The 25,209-nt window shown below is 33.2% G+C and overlaps 1 protein-coding gene across 2 annotated transcripts in view; it reads right to left on the bottom strand.

The window, feature by feature from the left end:
• The window catches only part of LOC105197486 (gastrin/cholecystokinin type B receptor), a 101,645-nt gene that overhangs the window by 74,366 nt on the left and 2,070 nt on the right, over positions 1-25,209 (bottom strand). For both annotated transcript variants that reach the window (XR_850821.3, XM_011163875.3), the window contains exons 2-3: positions 7,509-8,107; positions 3,374-3,501 (exon numbers count right to left, since the gene is read on the bottom strand). Coding sequence is in view for 1 of the 2 variants with exons in the window: in XM_011163875.3 (XP_011162177.1) it covers positions 3,374-3,501; positions 7,509-7,689 (309 nt within the window). In the remaining variant the exon portion in view is untranslated. The remainder of the gene's footprint in view (positions 1-3,373; positions 3,502-7,508; positions 8,108-25,209) is intronic.

Below are 25,209 nucleotides of genomic sequence, written 5' to 3'. Positions count from 1 at the left end.
ATGCATTTATGAAATATCACCTACCAAACTGTTACCTGCCGCGAATATTATTTTCACCGCGTTTCCGACTAATTACTCGTAAACGCTTTGACGTGTCGCGCGGCTTGGAATTATTTAGAAAGCGATCCGCGTATACTGTGCTTTCGATTCATATACAAATTCGTATCAAACGATTCCGCGAAAAAGTTCGAACTCTCGTAATACGTCGAGCGCCGTTGTAAAAAAAATAAATCTCTGCTCGCGAAAATTACAACGTAATAATTCGCAGGTTGTCCTCCACGTTGGCCCCTGTCGCTTCAATTTCCACGTCGAGTACAAATATAATAAATAAAACGTCTACGTTAATAACCAGCCTCGACAGCTTTATAAATCGGTGAGTCGCGGCGGAGAATGATTAATTGTAATAATAATCTCGGGGAGGGTGTGGCGAGACCCTTCTTCGGTGTCTCTTCGCATCTGTTGGGATATACCTAACCTAATTCCGACGAGCGGCGAGGAAACACGCGGTCGAATGATAGCGCGCGCCGATCTTATGTACGCATGACGCAGCGCGGCACGCGCATGTGTATATACGTACACGCGGTTAGCAGCGCGGTGACCTTGTGAGTACGCTACTTCCATGGACTCGAGCACGTGTATACACGCAGCGCATTTTACGATGTGTTACGACGCGAGACTGTATAGCCTAGGGCACGATGAAAAGCACGGGCAATTGAGGCAATGGCAGCGGAGAACAAGGAACAATTCAATATGTTAAATAAGGAAAAGCGTTCTTTGTTCGACATATTCAACTGTTGCTTATTCAATGTCCCCTATTCTCTATTCCGTTCATTGTGGCTGGGGCTTAACGCGAATTAATACACGGAAAACAACGACCCCCTCGATGACATCTTCCTCTCTCTCTCTCTCTCGCGACTGTCTCGAAAATCGCAAAGTACGAATCTCGAATTCATTGTCACGCAAATATTATTTTCTCCCCCGTGTTTCCGATTAATTTATTCGGTTTGACGTATCGCGCGACTTGAATTCTATTGAAAAGCAGTTCGCGTACCGCGTGTTCGCACTCGGTATCCGCGCTTCCAACGTCAAACAATTTCGCAAAAATTGAAATTATCATAACACGTCAAATATCGATTTTAAATATAAAACAATTCTCCGTCCGCGAATATTATGACGTAATAATTTGCAATTATTCTCCGTCGTCACTGTCATTTCAATTCCTCTGTGCAATAAATCAATCGTGTGAAATATTTACGTTAATAACACACAGGACTACAAAATAAAATTAAAGTCAAGTCTTGTTCTTTGAGGTGGACTAGTAAAATTGAGTTTTCTAGATTTTTTCGGTGCTGAAAAGAAATTTTAAATTTTAAATATAGTACTTTTAAATTTGCGCGTTTAAGTTTTGCCGCAAATAAATCGCAAGTATAAACAAAAATGCCATTTTCAGCCCCTAAATTACAAAAATCCTGATGTGATGCGCAAAATTAAAGATCAGATTTCTTCTTAGCACTCAAAAATCTAGAAAAACCAGCTGGTCTACTTCAAAGAACAAGGCCTTTGTGATCCTGTGTAATCAACCCCGACAGGTTTATAAATCGATATAAATCACGGGAGCTGAAAAGTCGGGGATGACTAATTATTTATTTGAGAAAGGAGTTATGAGAGGCTTTCAGTATCCACTACGATGTAATTCCGAGCAGTGAGAAAATACGTGGGGCGGCTCGTGTCGCTTGGTCGAGCATCAGCGGTCGAATGATAGCACGCCGACCTTGTTTACGCTGTACATACATCGTTAAGACCTATTCTACAATATGTCGCACGTCGCGTGCTAGCAAAATATTTCCATAAGATATTCAACATATAAATTTCTGTAAAACATTCGAGGTATAAAATATCGTAACGTGTACGTCAAATATTCTGATACTCTCGTTTCAAACTAGATAGAAAGCCTGGTATCGATTTGAATCCCGTTTCTTACGGACACGTATGATCTGTCATTATAAATTATTAATAGCAATTCTCGAGTTTGCAGTCTGAGAAAAAAAGTCATAGTATTAGCAAGCAAGTGTAACTTGTCACATTTTTTTTGATATTTATTAGTTATAAGAAAATTTTATTGTGATTATGATATACGTCATATACATTTCTATGAAATATATTTTATTTTTTTTTTATTGATTGATTGATTTGTGAAAAATAAAATTTTATTTTGATGTATTTAAATAGAAATTCATTTCAATGAAATAAATTTTGAAGTATTTTTTCCTCGATGCAATTATCTATCTTTTTATTGAGAATTTTAGAATTGATTAATTATGTTACACATATATTAAATTAATTAAATTTTTGTTTAAAGATTATAATTTATGTGTCATTAACAAGGTGTTTATGTAATTGATTCATTATTATTGTTATTATTTCTCTTTTCAAATGTGCACGCTTGGCGAGGAGAATTAACTTTTTATATTTTCAATCAAGAGTAACGATTCTAATAAATTAAAAAGATGAAGTTAAATTTCCGTAAAAACGTAAAAATATTTATTTTGTAATTTATAAATTGTGTTATTTTATTCTTATAAAAATAAAGAGGATTTTAAATAAAAAGTATTATTAAATACTTACTTTTATGATTATTTTTTAAATTGTAGTTAGGTAAGAATAATTAAGTATTTAAATTTTCAATAGAAAGAAGACCTCTAAAAATTAAAATTTGCTAATAATCAACATAATATTACAATATAGAAGTAGTATTTAAATATCAAAAATTAAAATGTAATAATCAGATCGACGGTAATAAGATTTCAAAATTATTACGAAAATCAATTATGTGATTTTGATATAACCATATAAGCTTAGCTTCAAACCTATAATCCAAAAACTATTATAACTTCAATATTTTTGTGTTAAGATTTTAAATATTAATTAATCCATTTTACAATATTTTCTATTAAAGTACCGTATGATTTTAATTCAACACATTCCATATATAAATATATCGTAACACGATAAAAAAATACACGGGCGGACGATTAGAGAAGATTGGAAAAATAATAGCTAAAAGCAAACTAATTGCTAATATAAATGGCGTTTTAATGTGATAGGTCAATGTAAAGTGTGACGCAAATAAGAAATTAAGCAATTATATACCTGAGATAAAGTTGTACTCGCCATCCGCAAAAAATCCAGATTCCGATCAAGTAAGCGAACAAACTCGAATGAACGAAAACAAGCTTGTTTCAGAAAACACCTTTGATTAACGATATAATTCATATTTATTTTGAAAGAGCAAATTGTTCGTTCGCGTTCGTCCCCGTTCGCTCGCTTGTTCTGGATCTGATCGTACAAAGCGTGCATGTTTGATTTTACTTACTTTTACGGGTATGCAGAACATGATTAACAGAAGATCAGCCGTGGCCAGACCGCCCAGGAAAACGTTCGTCGGTGTCGCCGGCAGCGGCCTGAGCCGACAAAGGGTCGATGCGATGATCATAACGTTCCCTGAAAAACATTACAATTCCTTGACCGTAAATGAATCAACAGTACTCCCCGTGAGAGAAGACTCTCGGATCACGGGATATTATAGGTAAAAGAAGCTAGAGATCTCGGGTCCTTAAATAAACTTTTCCGACTAATGAAGAATCGAGTAATATTGTGCGATTGCTGTCAATAACTTTACAGGTTTATCGGTTTTAATATTGCGGACGAGCGTTATTTTATAATTATCTCGTGCGGACAATTGTAAACTCGTTTACGACGGAGATATTACGAAAGTTAATTACTACGAGAAATTATCCAGAGTCAATAGATATATTTTATTCGATTTTGCATGTACAGAAAATAAGCTGTATCTTATATCGTGTTGTTAAAAAATATTTAAACAAAAACTCCCTTTCCAAGTCCTTTAGGAAGGAAGTCCCTCGAAAAGATCGAACGCATTTCGTATTTTTCATAATTTTAAACCATTTTCGAGATACAGCGGATTTTATAGACATTCTGTACTCTTTTAATAGTTATGTTATTTATTTCAGGACGTATAGAATGTATTTCTCAAAACAAGAAAATTATAGACAAAATTATACAAATTGTTTTATATTACATTATTTGAAAATAGTAGAAAAAACTTGGCAACAATCTTCTATCTGGACAAAAAGTTATTTCAATAAAAGTAGACATGTGCTCTAATGAAATAAGAAATAATGAATCAATCTGAATTTGCTTTATTTAAGTATTTTAAATATTCAAGATGATTTATGTAAAGTTACATTGCGATACAGAGATCAGTTTTGTATAAAATAAACAAAATTAATTTATTGATTCGCAAACTAATTAAATAGACAGTCACATGAAACTTGCATAAATCATCTTGAATACTTAAAGTACTTACACAAAAAAATTGAGATATGTTTTTTGTTGTAAAAAATAATTTCATTTTTTAATAACAAATATTGTAAATAAATTATAAAAATATAATCTTATTCCCACCATATTCATATACTTTATTTAAAGTGTTAAACACATTTCCAAATTTTGTTTACTTTGCAGAGAGAGAGAGACTGAATATCCGATACATCCTTAATGATTTTGTTCAATGGAGAGAAAAGTAGACGCTCTGCGATTGATCGGATCACATCCGAAAAAATTTCGTCGCTGTCAGCAAATCTATTTCTCTCTTTCCATTTTCACAAATTATTATTTAATGTCATAACTAAAAACTCGAAGGATGTCTGCCAATTGACCGCGTTTCGTCAATCCCCGCACACTTCAAATTCCACTTGTCGTCAACAATAATTAATTGTCATACGTCAAACGAAACAATTGTCACGCCTCGGGGAACCGTAGAAATACAGGGAATTGTATTCGGTCGCGCGGATTGTCGAAAGATAATTTGGGGTCTCTACAGCCGTTTGCGAGTGGCTTGTGGTATATTGGTAACTTGTGCCATGGTAACTCGTATACCGTACACACGACGATGTATAATTAAGGCGCATATTAGGCTCCGCTGCACCTTACAAAGCGACGTTGCTGCGGTTTCCTCGCTGCGCGAAACAAGATTCATAGTTCGCAAATGCTTCAGTCGCCGTATCGCGTCTAATTCACTTACTATAAGGCGAATTACGATATTACCCTATTGGCGAAATATTTACCATCCAATTAGCGATTTTGCGCGACTGGGATGTCTCACCGGTGTGCGACGATTCTTTTTTCCTTCCCCGCGATCGCGCGATGTGCAACGTGACGAAAGACAAACCTACCGTACAACTTTATCTTATTAATTTTCAATGTAATTACGGGCGCGGTTTAACGTAAAGCGCGTTACGTCGAGGTTTCTACAACGAAATAATGAATCACAAGCAAGAAAGTCTTCCGTTTCTCCGAGAATGTTCGTTCTATGTCTTACGCTTCAACAACTCTCGTCTCTTCTGCGAGATTCAATTTCTTCTCTACGCGTAATTATTTTTACAAAATAAAAGTGTTTCGTTAGCGACGTGTAATTCTTTTAGAAGTCGCAAAACGAAAATATGCACCTCGCTCGTTTTCTCACGTAAAAACATTGTGATAGGAGCGTAATAATAATAACCAATATTGACACGAGTCACATAGCACCTGCTTAATTATTCGAAGGAGCTGACGACAGTTCATTACAGGTCAACGATTGCATAATCGTAATAGATGCTCCATATTTTATAAAACATAATGGCCCGATAATTGACGCGACAATTAATGTTGCAAACGTGCACAATGTGCTTCAAAGTTGTGATTAAATTGACGAAATGTTAATTTGAACAATTTTAGCTCTAGAAAAAAATGGACAAAATGTAACATACATGTATATATCATTAAAACGCATTTAATCAAGAATTTATATCGCTTCACGTGAATTCTGTAGTGCTTCATTAAATCTTTTTGCAAATTTCAATACTACAAAAATTACAATTGAATCAAACCGTATTAAATACTATGGTAAAATCTTAATCAGACTTTTTTGCGCGTCATTAGTCAGTATTGATAGTTTGGGAATTAGTTAATTTGTATTCGAAAATTAATTAAGCAGACAAAACTTCAAAGATAAGTTAAATTAGATAAAATTGTTAGAAAACTTGTTAAAATAGAGGTAATTAAGCGACCCCGCAGCTTACTCGAATCTCTATTGTGTAGTAAAAGTTAATCTATGTTTTGAAAGTAAACGGGCCTCTGCTGTGTTACATTAAGTTATACGATTCATGATGATACAGTTGTGTGCACATTGTATTCCAGATTATATTATATATCGAACATACGCGACAAGAAGCTGTATCGTATTAATATTCATATAACATTAATATTCATCAAGCGGTTTAAAGCACGGTTAGACTTAGAATTAGCTTACACGATCAATTATGTCAATTAATTTAGGAAAAGCGTCGAGTAAAATAAATTTCTTTTATTATTTTACTCAGAAATTAAACTAATTAAATTTATTTAATTTATATATTAGATTTATATAAATTAAATTTATTTAATTTATATTAATCTAATTTATAATTACTTAACATGAAATTAAAGGTAACTTACGTAATCGTATAATAAGATAATATAAAAAAACAATAAGAAATAAAATAAAGATCTATGGTGTACACATCCATTTTCAAAAATATCCATGTTCTAAAATTTTGCATATAATTTCTCGTTATAAGAGAAAAATATCTATTTTTACACGCACATACTTTTCAATTTATTTAAAATATTCCTTTCAACTTTTGAATTAACTCTATAGAATGCTACCCATTTTTCTAACGTTAATATTATTCTGGGTGAAAATTTATCCACAGTATTAAGTACTTTTTTGTGCACTTTTATGATCTTTTCTAGATTATATTTCTACTCTATAAGTTGCAAAATGTTAAAATAATTTAGCTAACACTAATAAAAAAATCTTATTAAATATTATTTTGAACTCAAATTTTAATAACAGAAACTGTGCTGGATTTAAATTAATACGTAAAAATTCACTTATACTGTAAAAAAATTCAATAAATTTACATATAATAGATGTAAAAATTACACAATTCTCGTCCCATAAATAAAAAAAAATCAAGTAATTTAATAAAAATTATATAACTCCACAAAAGTATGTAAAGCTTTTATTAAGTAAATAAATCTTATTTAAACAGAATATTTTAAATATTATACGTACTTATTCAATTTTTATAATGTTACGTAATACAACAATATCCCATGCATGCATCGCTGTAAAATATAATACGATCAGCACGCGTGAAAACTCTGTCCCGCCTAGCATGTGCGGGCATAGTAGTCATTCTATTGTTTAAACATGAATAGAAAGACAATATTTAAATGTATAACAATACAATTGCAACGTATATCGTTACATTATCACATTTCTATAATTTTCCATACATTTTATAAATTTACATTTGCAACCTGCTAAGTTACAAACTACAAAATTAACTTTACCTTCGTGTACTGCAAATATATGCGTAAAATCGCGAAAATGTAAAACTTACCGATTAATCCGATGAAGAAGGTCAAGCTGTAGATTACCAAGACAGGTGCCAGTTCGTCCCAATAGAAAGTATTGAAGGACTCTTCGATGTCGTAATCGAAGTCTGTCTTGTTGGTGCCATTCCATGGGACGTCGTCGAAGTCGTCGACGGCCGACATCGCGGTAGGATTGGCAAGGCTCATTTCCGTTGAAAATTATGTATCGTTTCGCACTCGCGAACACACACGTTATCGCGACGCGGCTTCACGTCTTACTAGGGTTTCCATATTTTAGAGGATAATATACGGAAACACGCATACGTGATCGCGGAAGAAAGGAGACGGAGTGAAAGGCTCTATTTTTAAATTTAAATTTATCGTCACCCTTCGCACATTTCTATGCAAAATTAGATTGTTTATTTCCAAAGGACATTTAAACGCAGTCGCTTGACAGGTATGCAGTATGCAGGAGTTGTGGGACTCAACTAGAAGTAGGACACATGGTAACCCTAAGTTCTACGCAACAGAGCCTTCACCGAGCTTCCCGCTACTATCCAGGTATCCACACAAATTGTTTCGCCTGAGTTTCCTCGTTTTCATCCTAACGCGATTCGTCGTCTCCCTGGAAGAAGCAAAGAGAAACTGTCAGCCCGCAATAAGCGTAACATTTGACCTTTGTTCATGTCGTTGATCAAACACGCTCCTGTTACTTTACGAACTAGCGAGCGTATTTTATCTCTTAACAATACTTAATTCAAACGTCGTACATTACTGTTAAAAAATCTCACGAAGAAAGAATTAATTTAAACAAAAAAATTGAAATGCATAAAATGTTACATTTTCATTTTCTGAAATTAGAAAGTAAGCGTAACATTTGACCTTTGTTCATGTTGTTGATCAAACACGCTCCTATAAACTTTCACGAAGTAGCGAGCATATTTTATCTCTTAACAATATTAAATAATTCAAACGTCGTACATTATTGTTAAAAAAAATCGTTTCTGGTGACGGCTAGAATTTTTTATATATTCGATACGCTGAAGGTGACTCCAAAACGAGTCGAAACGTTTGTTCATTTGTAATTTAAAGATAAATAAATAATTTGTATAATATTAATACGATCGCGCACGTTTACCCGCGCTGACTCTCATTAGCCCAATTTCTAATTACTAATTATTTTAAATTTCGAGAGTCCTAAACTAATTTTAATTGTTTGTTAAAAAAATGTTACGAGGAAAAAATTAATTAAGAAAAAAAATGAAAAATACAAATGCATTTTAATTTTCTGAAACTAGAAATTTTTGTAGGAGTGAATATGACGTAAACGTCCAATTGTCCCATTTACAAGAGTTAAAGAAAGCTTGGTGCTACAAGGATCCCATACAGATTCAGAGAAGTGCGCTATCAATAAAGATCCAGCGACAATTGTGTTCCCGCGGGCAAAGGAATTCGTACATACCACCCACCCGGCGTGATCCGCGATAAATAATCTTTAATGAAACTTCAGCTTTAACTCGACGTATCCGGGGACTAACATCCTGGCGCGGCGCAGCCTTAAACGGTAAACGTGTCGCGTTTCCCACGCAGGTGAACTAATGAACGACTTCCGATCGATAATCGACATACGCCGAGCCGTTCGATTCGTCATACTGCAACAAGATGCAGTCGTTAAATCGCACCGGGTATTATTAGCGCGCATAATTTCTCGGATGCTATCAGACGGAAACGCGTGTTTGCAGTATTAACATCGGAAGTACGCTTCGAGGAAAAGGAATTTATTCCGCAGACAATCGCGATTAAAGCGGAATGTATATACTGTCGTCCGTAAATTCATGATTTCATGCGAAAATAGAACTAGCTGGCCAGAGAGGAAACAAAAAATAGAACTGGGAGGTTGAGAGAATTGGAAACAGATCGTATGTATATGTAATAAATATTGCGATTTATCTTGAAAACGCTATTGTGACATTCGGTTCCAGCTTCCTCAGTGTTGCTGATATTTTTCATCAGATTTTTAGCATTTTTCGGTAATTTAATGATTTTTTTCTTTACTTTTTTAGAATCTAAAAAATTACAAAGTTAAAGCTTTCATAGTACAATATTTAAAATTACACTTAATAAAAACAATTTTTTTTATATACTTAATTTATTGAATTATTATTAAAAGATCTTATTATATAATTGCGTAATATTTACCGTCCCTACTGTAGTACACTGAGAAAAAAATTATAACTTGACTACGTTATTCAACTTGATTAAATTTTTTAAATTCAAACATTTACGTATTTAACTTAAATACATAAGAATTAAGTTGAAAATTTTAGTCAAGTTAACAATTTTTTTCTCAATGGTATAACTTTGCAAAAGACTAAAATAAAAGTATCTAATAATTAAGGTTATTTATATTGCCTAAAAATTTTAAATTATTAAAATTGATTTTATTTCAGTTCACGTACTTTATAAAAATCTATCGAAAAGCCTTATAAGCCTGATAATTTCTTTAACAGAAATGTGGTAATTAATTTTTCAGAGTCACGAAAACACTGGATTCCCTTTCGGATTTGGAATTTAAAAACGTAAAAATCCGAATAACTTTCAATCTTCAACTCATTGAATAATTCATATCGGGGGAAAAAGCTTTTAATTTGAAAAAAATTTTTCGTGAGTTTCCATTCAGTCACAAAAATCCCAAGTGTTTAATTAACGATCCGACACAGACATGATTTTACATCTTTCCCATTTGATTTTTGTATATTACAAGAATCGTTTGAGAACAGGATCTCGGGAACGAGGTGAAAATGAAATCAACTCATGTTTCTGCTTTCTACATAAAATATTAAAGTTTTGTTTGCTTGAACGTTTCACAGACACACATGTGGAACGCACAAAGCCTGAGGTATTGCCCACGGAATAAGAATGATTGCTAAAGTATTCTCAAGTGACGCGTCAATAAATATTGCATTTCGTTTAACATCGCGACCGCATATTTCGCGTCGGGGGCCCTTCAAATGGAATAGTTCACATGCTTTAAATGCGGCTTCGCGCATAATAAACGTTTGCGTCGGGAAAACCAGGTAAATTACACATGGTTTTCCTGGCACGAATATTTTCAATTGTCTTTAAACGTCACTGCGTTTCGACATTGTGTTTTGAGCTTACAGAAGAGCTTACTCGAACGCGATCGTGCCAACGATCATTGGATATTGAAAGCTACAGCGCCAAGCATCGCGTATTTCGCTTTTGAAACTGCGTAATATTCGCTAATAATACTAAACAACAGTTTGTACTGCGTAGCGCCGACTTTTGCACTCGCTTGCAGAATTTTGCATATAATACGAAACATAATATTTTCTTTTGTAGCTTTTGATCATTAATAAATATAAGTCTACAATTCTAAATTAATAAATGAATAAAAAAAATGTATTTTATTGAAATGCGTGGTATGTGTGTGTTTTTTTCGATATTACGAAAAAGTTTTACATATAATATTTTGCTACGAGTATAATTTTCACGTTCACGTACGCAATAATTAATTGGAAAAATAATTAATGAGTATCAAATATTAAATAACAATTAGTAATCTGTAATTACATTATAAAAAGGCAAAAAATAAGAGATTTTTACATTCCTACGGCGATGTAGATAGCATTGAAGTGTCGCCATTTGACACCTGTTCGGAAGACCGCTGGCATATCCGGCGAGATGCAGGGATTCCATTTCCGACGGGAGAAAATCGAATTATCAAACACAGCGCTGATGTAGCTTGGGATCGCAAACACGTTGCATGAGACTGCGACCGTAATGTATTTCCCCGACTAACGATATTGTACGAAAGGAAAACGAGAGAAAAATTCGTTTTGGCATAATGGCGTAATAGTACACAGCAAGTTAATTTGCGAGTTAACCTCGAGCTACGTTCGAGGATGTAATTCGCTAATGATACAAAAAAACGCCAGAATATAAAAACCTAATGCTCGATGTACGAACACTTTTTGCCCCCGCAATCCGCAACTGCAATCTTCAATCTGCACGTGTACGTGTGGAGCATTTTAAAAGTCGCACGCAAGAAAGAATTCGGGATACGAGAATTCTTCTTTACTTTCACTTCTTTCCGATTTTTATGTCATATATTAAAAAAAGAAGCTTACATAAGTTTCCCCTCAAGATGCAAAGAATTTGATATCGAAAGAGACGGAACAAGGAAATTTGATTATCAGAGAAGAACTTGAGCAGAATTTCTGCTAGGGAAAAGTCGACTCTGAATCCCAAGTTTGTAGTCGATGGGAAGAGCACACGACTCATGGGATGCCCGCTGTGTCAGCGGATACATTAACTGCGCCAACTACCACCATTCTAACAAATTCAATTTTAAAGCTTTCCACGAGCGGCGCTCGAATTAAACCCTTCTGGTCCCGCGCGCTGCCGCACGGTTTTATTTCTCGCGGTTACGGAAACGTGACGGAGTGTAACGCGGGCAAAGTTCAGCAGAATGTCGCCCACCCATGCCGAACAGCGTTCTCTAATCGATTGGCCAGCGCGCTCTTTAATAACCCGCGAAAAATTTCCCGGCGCGCAGAAAGAGGTCCTGCATTACGTATAAATAAAATACTTCCCGATTTGAGCTGCGCATGACGTTGTTAATCCATAAACGCGATTTGCAAATCGTCATTATGTTAAGAATGATATGCATTTGCTCGCATAGCATCTGAGCATAGCGTAAACTCTAACAAGTGAAATATCTCAACAATTCGCTCGCATACGCGACTGTCTGCGAGCGAACATTTTAGTACTGTAATATGCAAATAGCGTACGATGCACCTTCTGCAGCATACCAAAGCATGACCCGGCAAAAAGCAGAATTCTGCGCAAAGACATTTATTTCGTTCCACTAAATATTTCATAAAATTTTAAATTACCTAATATTTTCTTTCAGAATTGACAAGAGAAATTGTTCCCAAATGTAAGATAAGACTGAGTGGAGGGGGAGATGCAAGTACAAGTGCGTTTTAAGAAAAGTGCATTTACAATTTGTACACTTTATATTATTCATGGTTCTTTTTCTAGTTTTAAAATCATGGAAAATTCCGCTTTTCCATTTTTCCACGAATTTTCTTGCCTTCTTTCCCAAGGAAAGCAAAAGTTATTGAAAAAATTTTCCTACAAGGTAATCCTTTTTCCAATAAATTTTCAGAATAATTCACCTACAACCGAGAAAATTAGCTGAAAAATAGGAAAAAAATGGTTTTTTTCAGGCCTTTAAAATTATAATTCTTTTTAATGAAAATTTTTTTAAATTAAAAATTGTACTAAACATAATAATTATAAAAATGTTTTATTTTTAAATAATATAATGTTCTTTTTGTTCATCTATTCCTTCAATCTATTGTCTGAATCATCATGATTTATTTTAAGCGATCGCAAGACATTTTGATCGCATTGTTTAAACACAAACATGTAGTCACGTGTATAATATTTTGCACATGTGTTGCTTAAAATTAAATATGACATATGAGAAAGAGAGAGCTGCAAATGTTATGCGAACACGTCAACAAAATCTATAAAAGTGAGCACATTTGCGAATTTAACAGTCAATGTTTCCGCATCGACAAATATTACGTGTCAGTTCCAATGCTGAATTCTAAATGTTGCCACAAACTAATATTTTATCGGTTTATATTTATCTCGTACAACAACAGCCATAAAAGCCTACTCGATAAAACATAAATCTCGATCAGAATCGTTTTATGACGAGTGTGTGTGTTATCGCGCGATTATATAAATACATAATCAACGTCACAATAAAGATATCCGATTTCATCAATTGTTTTAATACCAGTAATAAAGTATTTATTAAACACGTGGCAGTTTTTGGGGCAGTACTTTGTGCACGTTTACATTTTAATTTCGCAGAGAAAACGATTTTTTTTTTTGACTTAACAAATTTGATTGGAAACCAAACAAATTTATTTGGAATGGTCGGAAAACAAACCGACGTTTGAACCAATATGTACGACCAATAATGGTGTTATTTTCGTCAAATGGTACATGTCGTTTGAATAAAACAATAATATTTTTATTCAAGCAAATAATGTTGTGCAAGCATATGTTGTTTCAGCGAAACAACTTTTAGTCAAATAAACAGGGATACCAATTCCAATGAAATCTTGTTCTCTGTAGTATACCTGTGCTTCACGATAAAACAACTGATTGACTCCAAGTACATATGAGGGACCTTGGCCCAGCGATAAATTGCTTCAATGAATTACGTTTGTTAAATTACAGACAAACTTCGTTGTGTTTGCTCGCCTAATGAAAAGTCGTCGAACCTTAAGAAAGTGCCGAATAATTCGCTCACGACCTTTCCTATTTTCTGAAAAATACTAATAGGTATGTATATGTAACAGTTTCCTGACGGATACGTACGCGCGATCTATTTTTCTACTTCTGTCAGCATAAAAAACATAAGTAGAATGAAGGACTTTGATGATTAATGATTCGATGATAAAAAGCAGAACCGTCATTAAAAGCAGAACAGAAAGGTGCGGCAGTGAGTCGAAGGAAACGACACGTTCGACGAGATGCGGCGGGGGAAACCAGTGATGAAGGAATTGAAAAAGCGCCGCGAACAATTAACCGAACTTTCTAACACAATCGGAGAAGCATCATAGAAAATCCCGCGACAATTCCGTTAGCGAGACTCTACGTGCTCGTCCCAGCTATTGAAATTAATCCACCGGTAACGAATCTCTACGTGAGAATCATTCGAAATGATGAAATTATATTAGCAGAACGTGTCCTTCGTCGAAAGAAACGCACGCGATTTTTATAGATAAATCCTATTTCAAATTAAATTAATTGGACGGGAATATTTCCTTCTCCACAAACAGATTTATTCCCAATTTAACCGATTTCAAAGTTACTTTGTCATTTCCTTTGCTTTGAAGGATTTTATTTAGGGAAAAATTGCTGAATTGCGTATACCGTTTTCCTAAAGCGTACCTTTTCAATATTTTACATTTTTACTTTATAAGCAATATTTAGTGACAAGAAAATAAATAAGAAATAAATAATAAACATTTAACAAGTTTTATTTTATTTTGTGCATGCTATCAACATTTGAGAAAATCAGGTACATCTGATGTAAATTTTTCATCAACTTATAATGTAATTATCCAATTTTATTTTCAATTATGGTATTTTTATAAAAGAAGGCTTGATGTAAAATATTTTACATTTATTGTATATAAATATTTACAATTATTATAAAAATTAAATCAATATTTTTATAAACTTTTTCAAGTTTTCTAATTCATATCTCTACAACTTTTACTATAAAAAAGGACACTAATTGCTATGAATAAAAATATGTCAATTACAAAAATAAATTCAAATCAATTTTATTTTTACTTTTTCATTTATTATTTATTGATTATTGAATATTTAATTGCTTTCCAATAAGATATTAATAAAATAAATATTAGTCAACAGTTTCTTAAATTTTTAATTAGTCTAACTTATCAACTCGATATTTTCGAAGACGATACGATTTAAGAAACTATAGGTCTAGACGACCAATTTTCTAAATCACAATTTTTGCAGCAGAATTAATTTGTTACTAAACAATTTAACAATAATAAAAAGTAGCTTAAGTGTTAGTTCAGTAACTCATTCAGTAACTCCCCCTTACAATTAAGTAAGACTTTCCTCTACAAGGCAATGTATTTTCTGTATTTTCTATTTAAGCCATCGTAAATCCACCAGAAGTCGATCGAAACGTTCTCTCTTTCTAATTAATTTTTTAAGTAATTATATATCACACCATTTACTCTCCAATACCACGTATCTTTAATAGATCACAGGAAAACACGATTTGAAATTTATTATTAAAATCCTCTTATAATTTTCTTCGAGGGACACAATAGAGGAACTGTTGCGTAAATAAATTAATGTAATTGCGCGAGTGCGCATATTGATATTTCGCTACGATAACGGCGAGCGTCATCGTTGATTAAAACGCCGCGAATCCCATCATGCGTGTCTCGGTGACGGCGATTTTAATTTAAGGCTGTCCACCTCATGCGGCAGATCGATAGATAATAGGCCGGAGCTCCAAAGGCTATATATATACTTACAAGACGACTACAGGCCTTTTAATATATACATATGCGTACACATGTTTGAGCTAAGTTTTAGATATAGTTCGGCATCCGTCGCGGTTAATATATCTCACCGCTGCATCCCGTAGTCGACAAACTACGTTATTTCGGCTACGCCGAAATCTCTGTCATCGTGCTGGCCATCCCGGGCCAACTGGCAACGGGCCCGCGCACCCGTTTTACCCTTTTCCACCACGTGCAATGGCGCAATCTGAACGCACACGTGAAGAGAGAGAGATATTGTGAATTTTATTTTCGTGCGATTGTACGATGGCAGCCTCTGCGATCCTCCCGGACGTGTGCAGGAGAGGCGCACAGTCTTTTCGAATTTAGCTCCGATAAAGACTGATCCGTTACGCAAGTGCTCGAAACGGATACACAGGAAGTTTCACAGTTGGCTCGAAGTTTAATAACTTTACGCTCTCAACGTGTACCTTCCCGTCTTATTAAAGTATAGGCGAATCTAACTTTGCGAAATCCCGACGTATAAATCTGGCAAATGTCGCAGATGTAATTGAGAAACAAAGGTCATGTTATCAACTGCACTCGAAGAAAAATTCGTGATGGTATATAATACAATTGTAAAAGTGACAAATGTATAAGATTTATATGTAAAATTAATGTCGATAATTCAGTAAACTATTTTATAGTTATTACAACTAGAGAATTTTAATTGCAATAACTATGAAGCAGTTGGTGTCACCGCGGCAACAGTATTTATACAGCTATTAATTTATAAGTAAAATAGCGCCATTTATAGTTGCCAATTTTTTGTCCGATTGCAAAATATCAAAACTTCTTGACTCAACTAGAATTATATAATTATAAACTTTACTATTAATACAAATAAGTGTGGCAGTTACATATTTCCAATTTACATATTTCCAGTTTACGCACACTAATTAAGTATACATAATTATTCCGGTTGGAATAATTATGATAGAGCAATGAAGCAATAGGGCAGAGCTCCAAATACTAGGAATGAGAACGAGGGATCCCGTGTTCGAATTTCGATCTATTTAATTACATTTGCATACTGTTTTTCTATAGATTATCCGACAATTTAACTACAAATAGTTAATATTCATGGACCTGCTGGACCAAGCGTAAAGTACCTTTTAGGGAAAGAGGGATGTAAGCTGGGAGGCGTTAGTAGGAAGCGTTATTTTCACGTCTTCTGAGATTAATGTGGCGGCGGAATATCAGGAAATTTAGCATGTTATCACGGTAGTATCCTCGTGGGTTATTTGTCACATTGCGATCATAATTTTTGTGTTCTGTTATGTGCAGTTCAATTTGTTTATCATAATTTTAAAATACACAGACATTTTATACAAAAATGTCAGACTGCATTATAATTAGTTGCAATAACCGATCGACGCAAACGCGCAAATGTTTTAAAACAATTAGAGTTGAAAAAAAAACGGTTTGCATTACATTTCACAAGTAATTTTTATAATTTTAATCAAATGTTACAAATAAATTTAATTTAACGCTATTTACACAGATTTCATTAAATGTATTTAATTAATTGAAAAGAAAATAGTACATTCACGTCAAACAATATTTCACGGCCTGTCGAGTTAAACACAATTTCTAAATCTTTCGGCGGCCATTAGAAGACATTACCTTCCTCCTACCCTTCAGCTTACAACCCCGCAACAAAATGCGCCTTCCACTAGGTCCATGTTAATATTACTGTATTTCCTTAGTTCCTATAATATATTATTATTTTTGTCACAATTTTACAATACATAGTTGAGGTGTTATTTGTTTACAAATATATAGTTGCTGATATAATTTTTTTCTTTGAGTGTGACAGAGCACTGCATTCATTTAAGACCGTTTGCCACATCGACTGCTTCTAAATATAAATTTTAAAAAATCTCTTCCTTACGCGCAAATTTCAATGCTAATATGATCACGTTTTTATCTATATTGCAAGAATTACGTTATTTTTATCATGTTATCTTATGTAAACTGGATAATATATTGCTATCTTATTTCATTGTTCAATTTCAAATTGAATTTTTGAAAAAGACAAAAGACAAAAAGAATTTGCTGTATAAATCTGTTTGCGTCTCCGCTATAAAGTCAATCATAATTTAACTCGAATGGAAGAAAAATCCCTGTGCAAATATCTATTTTAGCTGATATTCGATTAATTTGCATTAGTCAACTGTGTTGCGGGATGCAACAACAGCTTATCAAAGTCCCTGCGGCAGAAGAGATTGAAAAACTGCGGCAAAAAAAGAAAAAGCTTTGCATGCAAATTGATCCACGCGTCTTCTTCGCTCCGATTCAATGGTATCTCGACTACGTTTTTCATTCCCGCGCAATCATTTGCAATTTATGTCGCACGAGGGACCGTCCTCCGGCAGTACTGGACCAGATAAGCTTCGCTCATCGCCACCTGATAGTCGTTCGCGAACGATACCCGCGCTAACGCCGGTAGCGTCGTGATTTATGTCCCTAAACAAGTAGCACGTGTCAAGCATAAATTTGTATTTATAGGACGGAGCGCGTGAACGCGGCACCACTTGCGTGCAAATACCTCGTCTACGAAGACAATCGATTTGCATTTAATAACGGGGGCAAAAGGGAAGGCGCTCCAAGTGGCTGGCCACTTCGCGAAATGCAAATTTTAGTGTCTTAAGACGAGCGACTTTAAGAGCGAGTCGAGTAAACGAAAAAAAGAAAAAACGTACCTTGGATGCAAAAATACTAAAAATAGTAACTCCGAGTTTGGTTCATTAAGTATATTAAGTGTTTCGATGTTCGAACATCTTATTTACTCAATTACTGCCTTATGTATGCTTGTTTACAGATGACTTCAGGATCTCGTTTCCTTCACTTGTATGTCAGTCCTAACGAACTACTTTATAATGAATATATACATCGTCTCTAAATAGGGGAGAATTGACAGCCAATTTAAGTTATTTTGTAGTATATTTCGCATTCGGATGCAAAACAACATTCAAAATTGCAGCTTGATATTTCAAGGTTCTATTATTGCACGTTAAACCTTTCGGTAATAACAAATTAATTTGTTATAAGCTGCGAAAGATGTGATTTAGAAAACCAGTTGCTTAAAACGAACCTGTGATCTCCTAAATCGTATCGTCTTCGAAAATATTGAACTTATGAATTAAAGTAATGAAAAATATAAGGAATTATTAATATTTATTTTATTAATAATTGATCAAAAAAACGATTAAATATTTAATAATGAAAAATGAAGGACGCCGAAATAAAACTAAATTAAATTTATTTTTGTAATTGACATATTTTTATCCGTATCAGTTATTAGTTTTACTATTATCACTTATCAATCTTACATTACTATTATTTGTATTGTAAAATTTGTGGTGATACGAGTCAAGAAACTTGATAGAGTTTATAAAAATATTTAATTTAATTTTTACAATAATTGCGTGTATATGCAGTGAAAAATATTTTACAACAAAGCTTCTTTTAAATGAAAATGTAGCAATTTAAAATAAAATTACATTTTTACGTTATTATCAACTATATAATTTAATGAAAAATTTACATCAAATTTTTATCTGATTTTTTAACATGCTGACAGCATGCACAAAATAAGATAAAACTTGTTACATTTTTATTTATATCGCATATTTTTTATTTAGTTTTATTTTTGCTAAATATTGTTATGCAAAAATGTAATAAAACGAAATGGTACACATTCATCTACTCTCCCCTATCTTATTTATTGCCATTTTATTAATTGAATTTTGTATTATTATTATTCTCTTATATTATTATTATTGTATTATTATTATTGTTTTCTCTGGTATTATTCTTAGTATTGTTGTTCTTATTCTCTATTATTATTTTCTCAATTTAAATTTTGCTTGCTAAATCGTTTGTTACAATGTTTTGCGAATAAAACTACGCAAAAGTTAATTTTATTAAATTACAAAAATACCAATTACTAATGACGGTTACATAGGCACTTTTAAAATAACTTGGAAAATTGCCTGTCATCGTGTAAACAACTTTTGAAAAGAGTAAAAATGACTTTAGCTCTGTAGTGGACCGAACTCTAGAAATATACTTGCAGTAATTCTCCAATTGACTCTAGCTAAGTTCAAGTTTCTTTCATTCAAACAATTAAAACCACATTGGTAAGAGATACTAAATTTATGATAACTTACTCAACAAACTTATTACCGTTATCTGTTAAACGTGTTAAAAGATATGCTGCGACTGTTCATTTTCTAGATAAACAATCTTGAAGAAAGATTTAACAAGTTAATTTCTTCTTAGAAAAGAAAAAATTTCGATGCTACATAAGATACGCATAATGTAATTAAAATGTTCTCCAATAGTTTTTAAGACAAATAAAATAATGCCAAGAAAATAAATTTAAAAAAACAAGTAAAAAGTAGTTACGGCAAACAAATATGAACGTAGTCACGTAAAAAGAAAAAAAAACTGCACGCAAGATACATTAAAATATTTAAATAAATTTAATCCTGAAAAGTTTAAAAATCGTCTTTCCTTACCGTTAATAAAAAAAAAAATCCGATATTTCATGCAAAATAATATTCCTAGATTGAAAAAAAATATTCCTCTGCTAAAATTTTTTATCTAAACTGTATCAAGTTTCTTTACAGAAGAGGTACCTACATTTATTTTAAAGCGATTCCGCGTGCAATGACGCACAGCCGCCGCAAAAATGGCATAAGACGATATTAATGTAGGATCAATTTCTCCGGGCGAGACCTTCATGTCGTCTACCGCAAGATCGAAAACGACACGCCAGGGAGTATCCTTCGTTTGCTCTAATTTCACTTCCCTCCCACGTGTATCGCACCTATAGCTTAAACTCGACTTATATCGGCGGACAAGTATTATATTATACGTATGCCCCATGTAAGTTCATGCACCTATTTATGGGTCCGACATGAATAGCCTCCTCGCACACACGTCCATCACGTTGGAACAAAAATAAAAATAAAAAAAAAAAGAAAAGAAGAGAGAAACTGGATGAAAGAAGAGTTCAAGCCAGAAAGCGTTTCTTATGAGTGACCGGAAATCTCACGATTGTCAATATTCGTCACGCGAAAATATTAGTAATTTAAAAGAAAAGTCGATGCAAAATAATTTTTATATGAAATTTGAACACACGATTTTTCAAAGGAAAAACGGAATATTTGTATTAAGTATTAAATTTCTTTCAGCCAGACATGAAAATTTTCAAAAGAAGAAACATTTTATATCTCATATTATTTGAATTTTTCGCGGCTTGAAATAATTACATCGTATGTTAATATCGTGTTGAGTAATGATTTTCATTGACGCACTCAATGTTAAAAAAATTATTCTAATTGTTTTCTCAAGGTTTAGAATTTGAATGGTAATTGAAAACGCAAAATTAACTGTTTTCTAGGAATCATGCATATAGTCATGTTTACGTAAACATTGCATTTTTTATTTAAATTCTCTCAAAGCGATTTTCTAATGCGTTTTAAAGTCTATTTTTTAAAAGAAGTTAAAGGTACTAGCAATTGTAGTCGCAAGTTTATTCGGAAGACTTGCAACTTAATTAATTTTAAATATAACTTCTTGCCCCTCACCATTTACGACGTTTTGACACGGATTATCTTACTTAATCTTAATCTTACTTAATCTTAATATAGTGACATAATACAAATTTTATAGATTTTCTATATAATAATTAGCCACAGTCATGCAAAAACGTTCAATTTACATGAAACTCGTTTTGAGAAAAATGCAAATAATATTTTACGTGCTTTAAAAATGTAGGTAAAAAACTGTTTTTTAATTAATTTTAGGTGTATATTAGGCTTGGATCTATTTTGTTTAATATAGAAAAATGTATTTACTAATTAAAATAATTAAAATTATAATTTTGTGAATTGGACGATTCTTGCATAACTATGGTCAATTTATAATTTCGAAAAAAATGCAACTAACATTTTATGTGCTTTAAAAAATGTAGGTAAAAACTGTTTCTTATTAATTTTAAACATATATTAAGTTTTGATCTTTTCTGTTTAATGTAGAAAAATGTGCGTACTAATTACAATAATTAAAAAATTGTAATCTTGCGAATTGAACGTTTCTTGCATAACTATGGTCAATTTATAATTTCGAAAAAAATGCAAATAATATTTTGTGTACTTTAAAAATGCAGATAAAGACTGTTTTTTTTTATTAATTTTAAGCTTAAATCTTTTTTGTTTAATGTAAAAAAATGTATGTGCTGATTACAATAATTCAAAAATTATAATTTTGTGAATTGGACTATTCTTGCATAACTATGGCCAATTTATAATTTTATAATAAAAATCTTATAAAAGTTACACGTGTGTGTTAATAAAAAACGTTATTAACATAATTCTTAAAGACCTGACTGAAATATTTTCACCACTACACAATTGTTAGTACAATACTTTTAAGTGCAACGAATATTATAATAACGATAAAAACATATCAAAGCTGAAAAGTGTATAACTGTAGTAACAAAGTTCCCATGGAATTTATTATGTGGCCAAGTTAGCGACTCGGCAGCAATATACGAGCGACCATTATTATGATTTGTTGTGTCCCGCGTAACGATGTACTTGAATCGCGTACTATATGATCCTTTACTCCGCAAGAATTTTTTCATTTTTCTTTTTTTTTCAGAAAATAACCCGTAACTACTTGATGGTGCTGAAAAAACATCGCGGTGAAACGAGCCGGATGAAATGTCGATTCTGAGGATTATTTCTAAGAAAACGTTTTCATTTTTTCTCGTCGGGCGTGCTGCCGCTCGGTTGATCCGAATTAAAAGTGTAGTAGAACGTACGAGGAGGACTCGGGGAACTTCTCCGCAGTTCGTTGGACAACACTGAATGAGGGATACTCTTAGATCTATTCTTGACCATTTCCGCGTCGCTCCGACACGGTTGCGAGTGCTCGCAATGTGCCGGGTATCACGCCGTTTACCATGTCACCCCGGCAGTCCGTGTCCCTTCTAAATAAATGTTATTAACCACTTAAATCCAATTCATTTAACCCACTAAGCCAATTTGAACGACTTCCGCAGCGTCTTTCTTTTGCACTGCGACGTTCGTTCCTGGATAAACGGTTACGGTAGGTGAAAAGTCTTTTCGAACGATCAGCGAAATTGAGAGTAAAACGAGAAGTTACAAGAAATTAGAACGAGACTCGACGTTACAACTTAAGCGTGAAAGGGTGGAGGGGAAACGTGAAATTCTCGAGTTCATTAAACAGCTACAATACGCTCCATTTTATTAAGAGGCCAACGGTAAAAGGTGAATCAACTGCCTTGAAGATGGACGGATGGAGCAACAATAAAGCTGCGAGCTAAAATGAGAACCGGAGGACTTCGAAATGATCCCTGATAGAACCCTTTCAACTTTACGAGGCGGATCTAAAGTGCTCTCGAATTTCGAACAAAGCAAGGAAGATTTAAGTAGCGGCTCAGTCGTGCTGCTCATGGGCGTTTGATATTCATAGATATTCCCGGCGAGCACAGTCTAGATTCTCTCGATTGCCGAGATGTTTATCCATCTCGGTATTTAATGAAACGCACCGCCTAACCCTTTGAAGAGCGCATATTTAACATTGGCTGAGCTTAGTGTTTATCATTTAGATGCTAATCGTTTGACTTTTCGAAAGGCAAATATTTAACGTTTACCGATTATATACTTTACTGTTTGTCGTAACTCTTCTCGACGTTTCGAAACTCCTTCTTCGTTACAGATAGCGTACTTTTTCGCGATATCTCGCAACCGTTAAAATATTGAGATATGCAAATAGGAAGAAGGAAAACGCATTCACGTATGTGCGGGGGCAGAAGCGTTCGTTCGAACGTGAAAGTAGGAGGCGAAGATACACTCCAAGTCTCGTACACAATTCACGAATACCTCTCCACTTCTGAGAAGATCCTTTTCTGCGCATTTTATATTTTCCTTATAAAGGTAAATAATGATAAGAGAGAGTTTTCGCTCCGTTTCGGATGTTATTCCCCGCCCCGGCGTATTCAAATTCAGATTTCGCGATTCGCGCATAATGAAATTCAGTCGTCTCAATTAATCTTCGATTCGCCGCTAGATGGATGCCGAATATAATGCTTTCTGTAACTCGATCGTTTAGGGATCATAAATAGTTCAAGAAAAAGAAAATAGTTGCAATTGTCATAATTCATAGTCATTTTCGATGTCAACTATATTTAGGGCCACCTCAACCAAATCCAATTAACATCTAATTAGGCCATTGAAATTAATCAATCGCATTTGTCATTTCATATAACAGACAAATGCGATTAGTTAATTTCAATGGACTAATCAGTCGATTAGATTAATGGGACTTTGGTTAAAGTAGCCCTTACACAATAGTTTATTTTAACCATGTACAATTTTAATTATTAGTTATTATTGCTACGTAAATGAGCAAGAATTAATCAAATAATTATAATTGTGATTGCATTTACTCCGTAAAATATGTTTATTTTATATTTATTATTCCAATGTTAATATTTTACTAAATTAATATTTGAAATTGTCATAATTTATAAAGTTTTTCATAGTTAGTACATTGAGGAAAAAAATTGATTGAAAAACTAAAATATTTAATCCATTTCGGGTTCATTCAAAAATTTAACTATAAAAAAAAATATAGTTTATTCATGTCAATTAACATTTTTTAATCATGGATTAATTGAATCAACTCAATATTTAGTTGAACCTGTTGGACTAAATATTTTCGTTTTATAACAATTTCTTTTTCCTCTGTATAGAACTGTAAAAATACAAGGTTATTAGAAATAGTAGTAGTAATAACTACAAAAATAGAACCGCTCATAATCACAGTTATTTTATCAAGGAATTATCGACACAGATACGAAATGTTTTTCTCTCAGTGTCTTTTAAATGCTACACTTTTTGTTAATGTAATAATATAGTTTGTAAAAAAAAAACAAAAACCTTTTAAATGTGACTTTCTTGTATATTTAAAATCATTTAAAAATCAGCAAATCTTTTATACAATTAAATTTTTCTATTTACTATATTATTACGTTAACGAAAATATGCCACCTCATTAAAAAAAAATGTTAATGATCGCAAAATATCGTAAAATAATAGGCATGAAAAGAACGCTGCCTGTCACAATATTTGCCCCTTAGAAACGACCAATCTTTTCCTTTGATATTTTTTTCGTTTCTTTAAAAACAACAGAAATATCCTAAATGCTCGAGTTACAGGAAACACCCTGTTTACATTCGCGTCTGCCATTATGCATGTAAAATGGGAATAAACTCTTATACCTGCCCGCAACTTTGCCCTTCACCCAGAAAAATGAATCTCCTCACGCGAGCCAAGTTAGAAAAAAATAAACATGTTAGGGAAGATGACAAGCGTTTAGCAGTCAATCCTACACTGCAAAACATATCCGCTCTAAATATGATAGAAAAAAGTGACTTTTTTTCTAATTTCACCCTTAAAGTGAAAAAAAAGTCACTTTTTTCCGTGATATTTAGAGCGGATATGTTTTGCAGTGTACACTACAG

Source organism: Solenopsis invicta, chromosome 2 (assembly GCF_016802725.1).
Source record: "Solenopsis invicta isolate M01_SB chromosome 2, UNIL_Sinv_3.0, whole genome shotgun sequence".
NCBI classification, from domain to species: Eukaryota; Metazoa; Arthropoda; class Insecta; order Hymenoptera; family Formicidae; genus Solenopsis; species Solenopsis invicta.
Note: the sequence above shows the minus strand (reverse complement) of the source record. Positions and strands in the feature narration are given on the sequence as shown.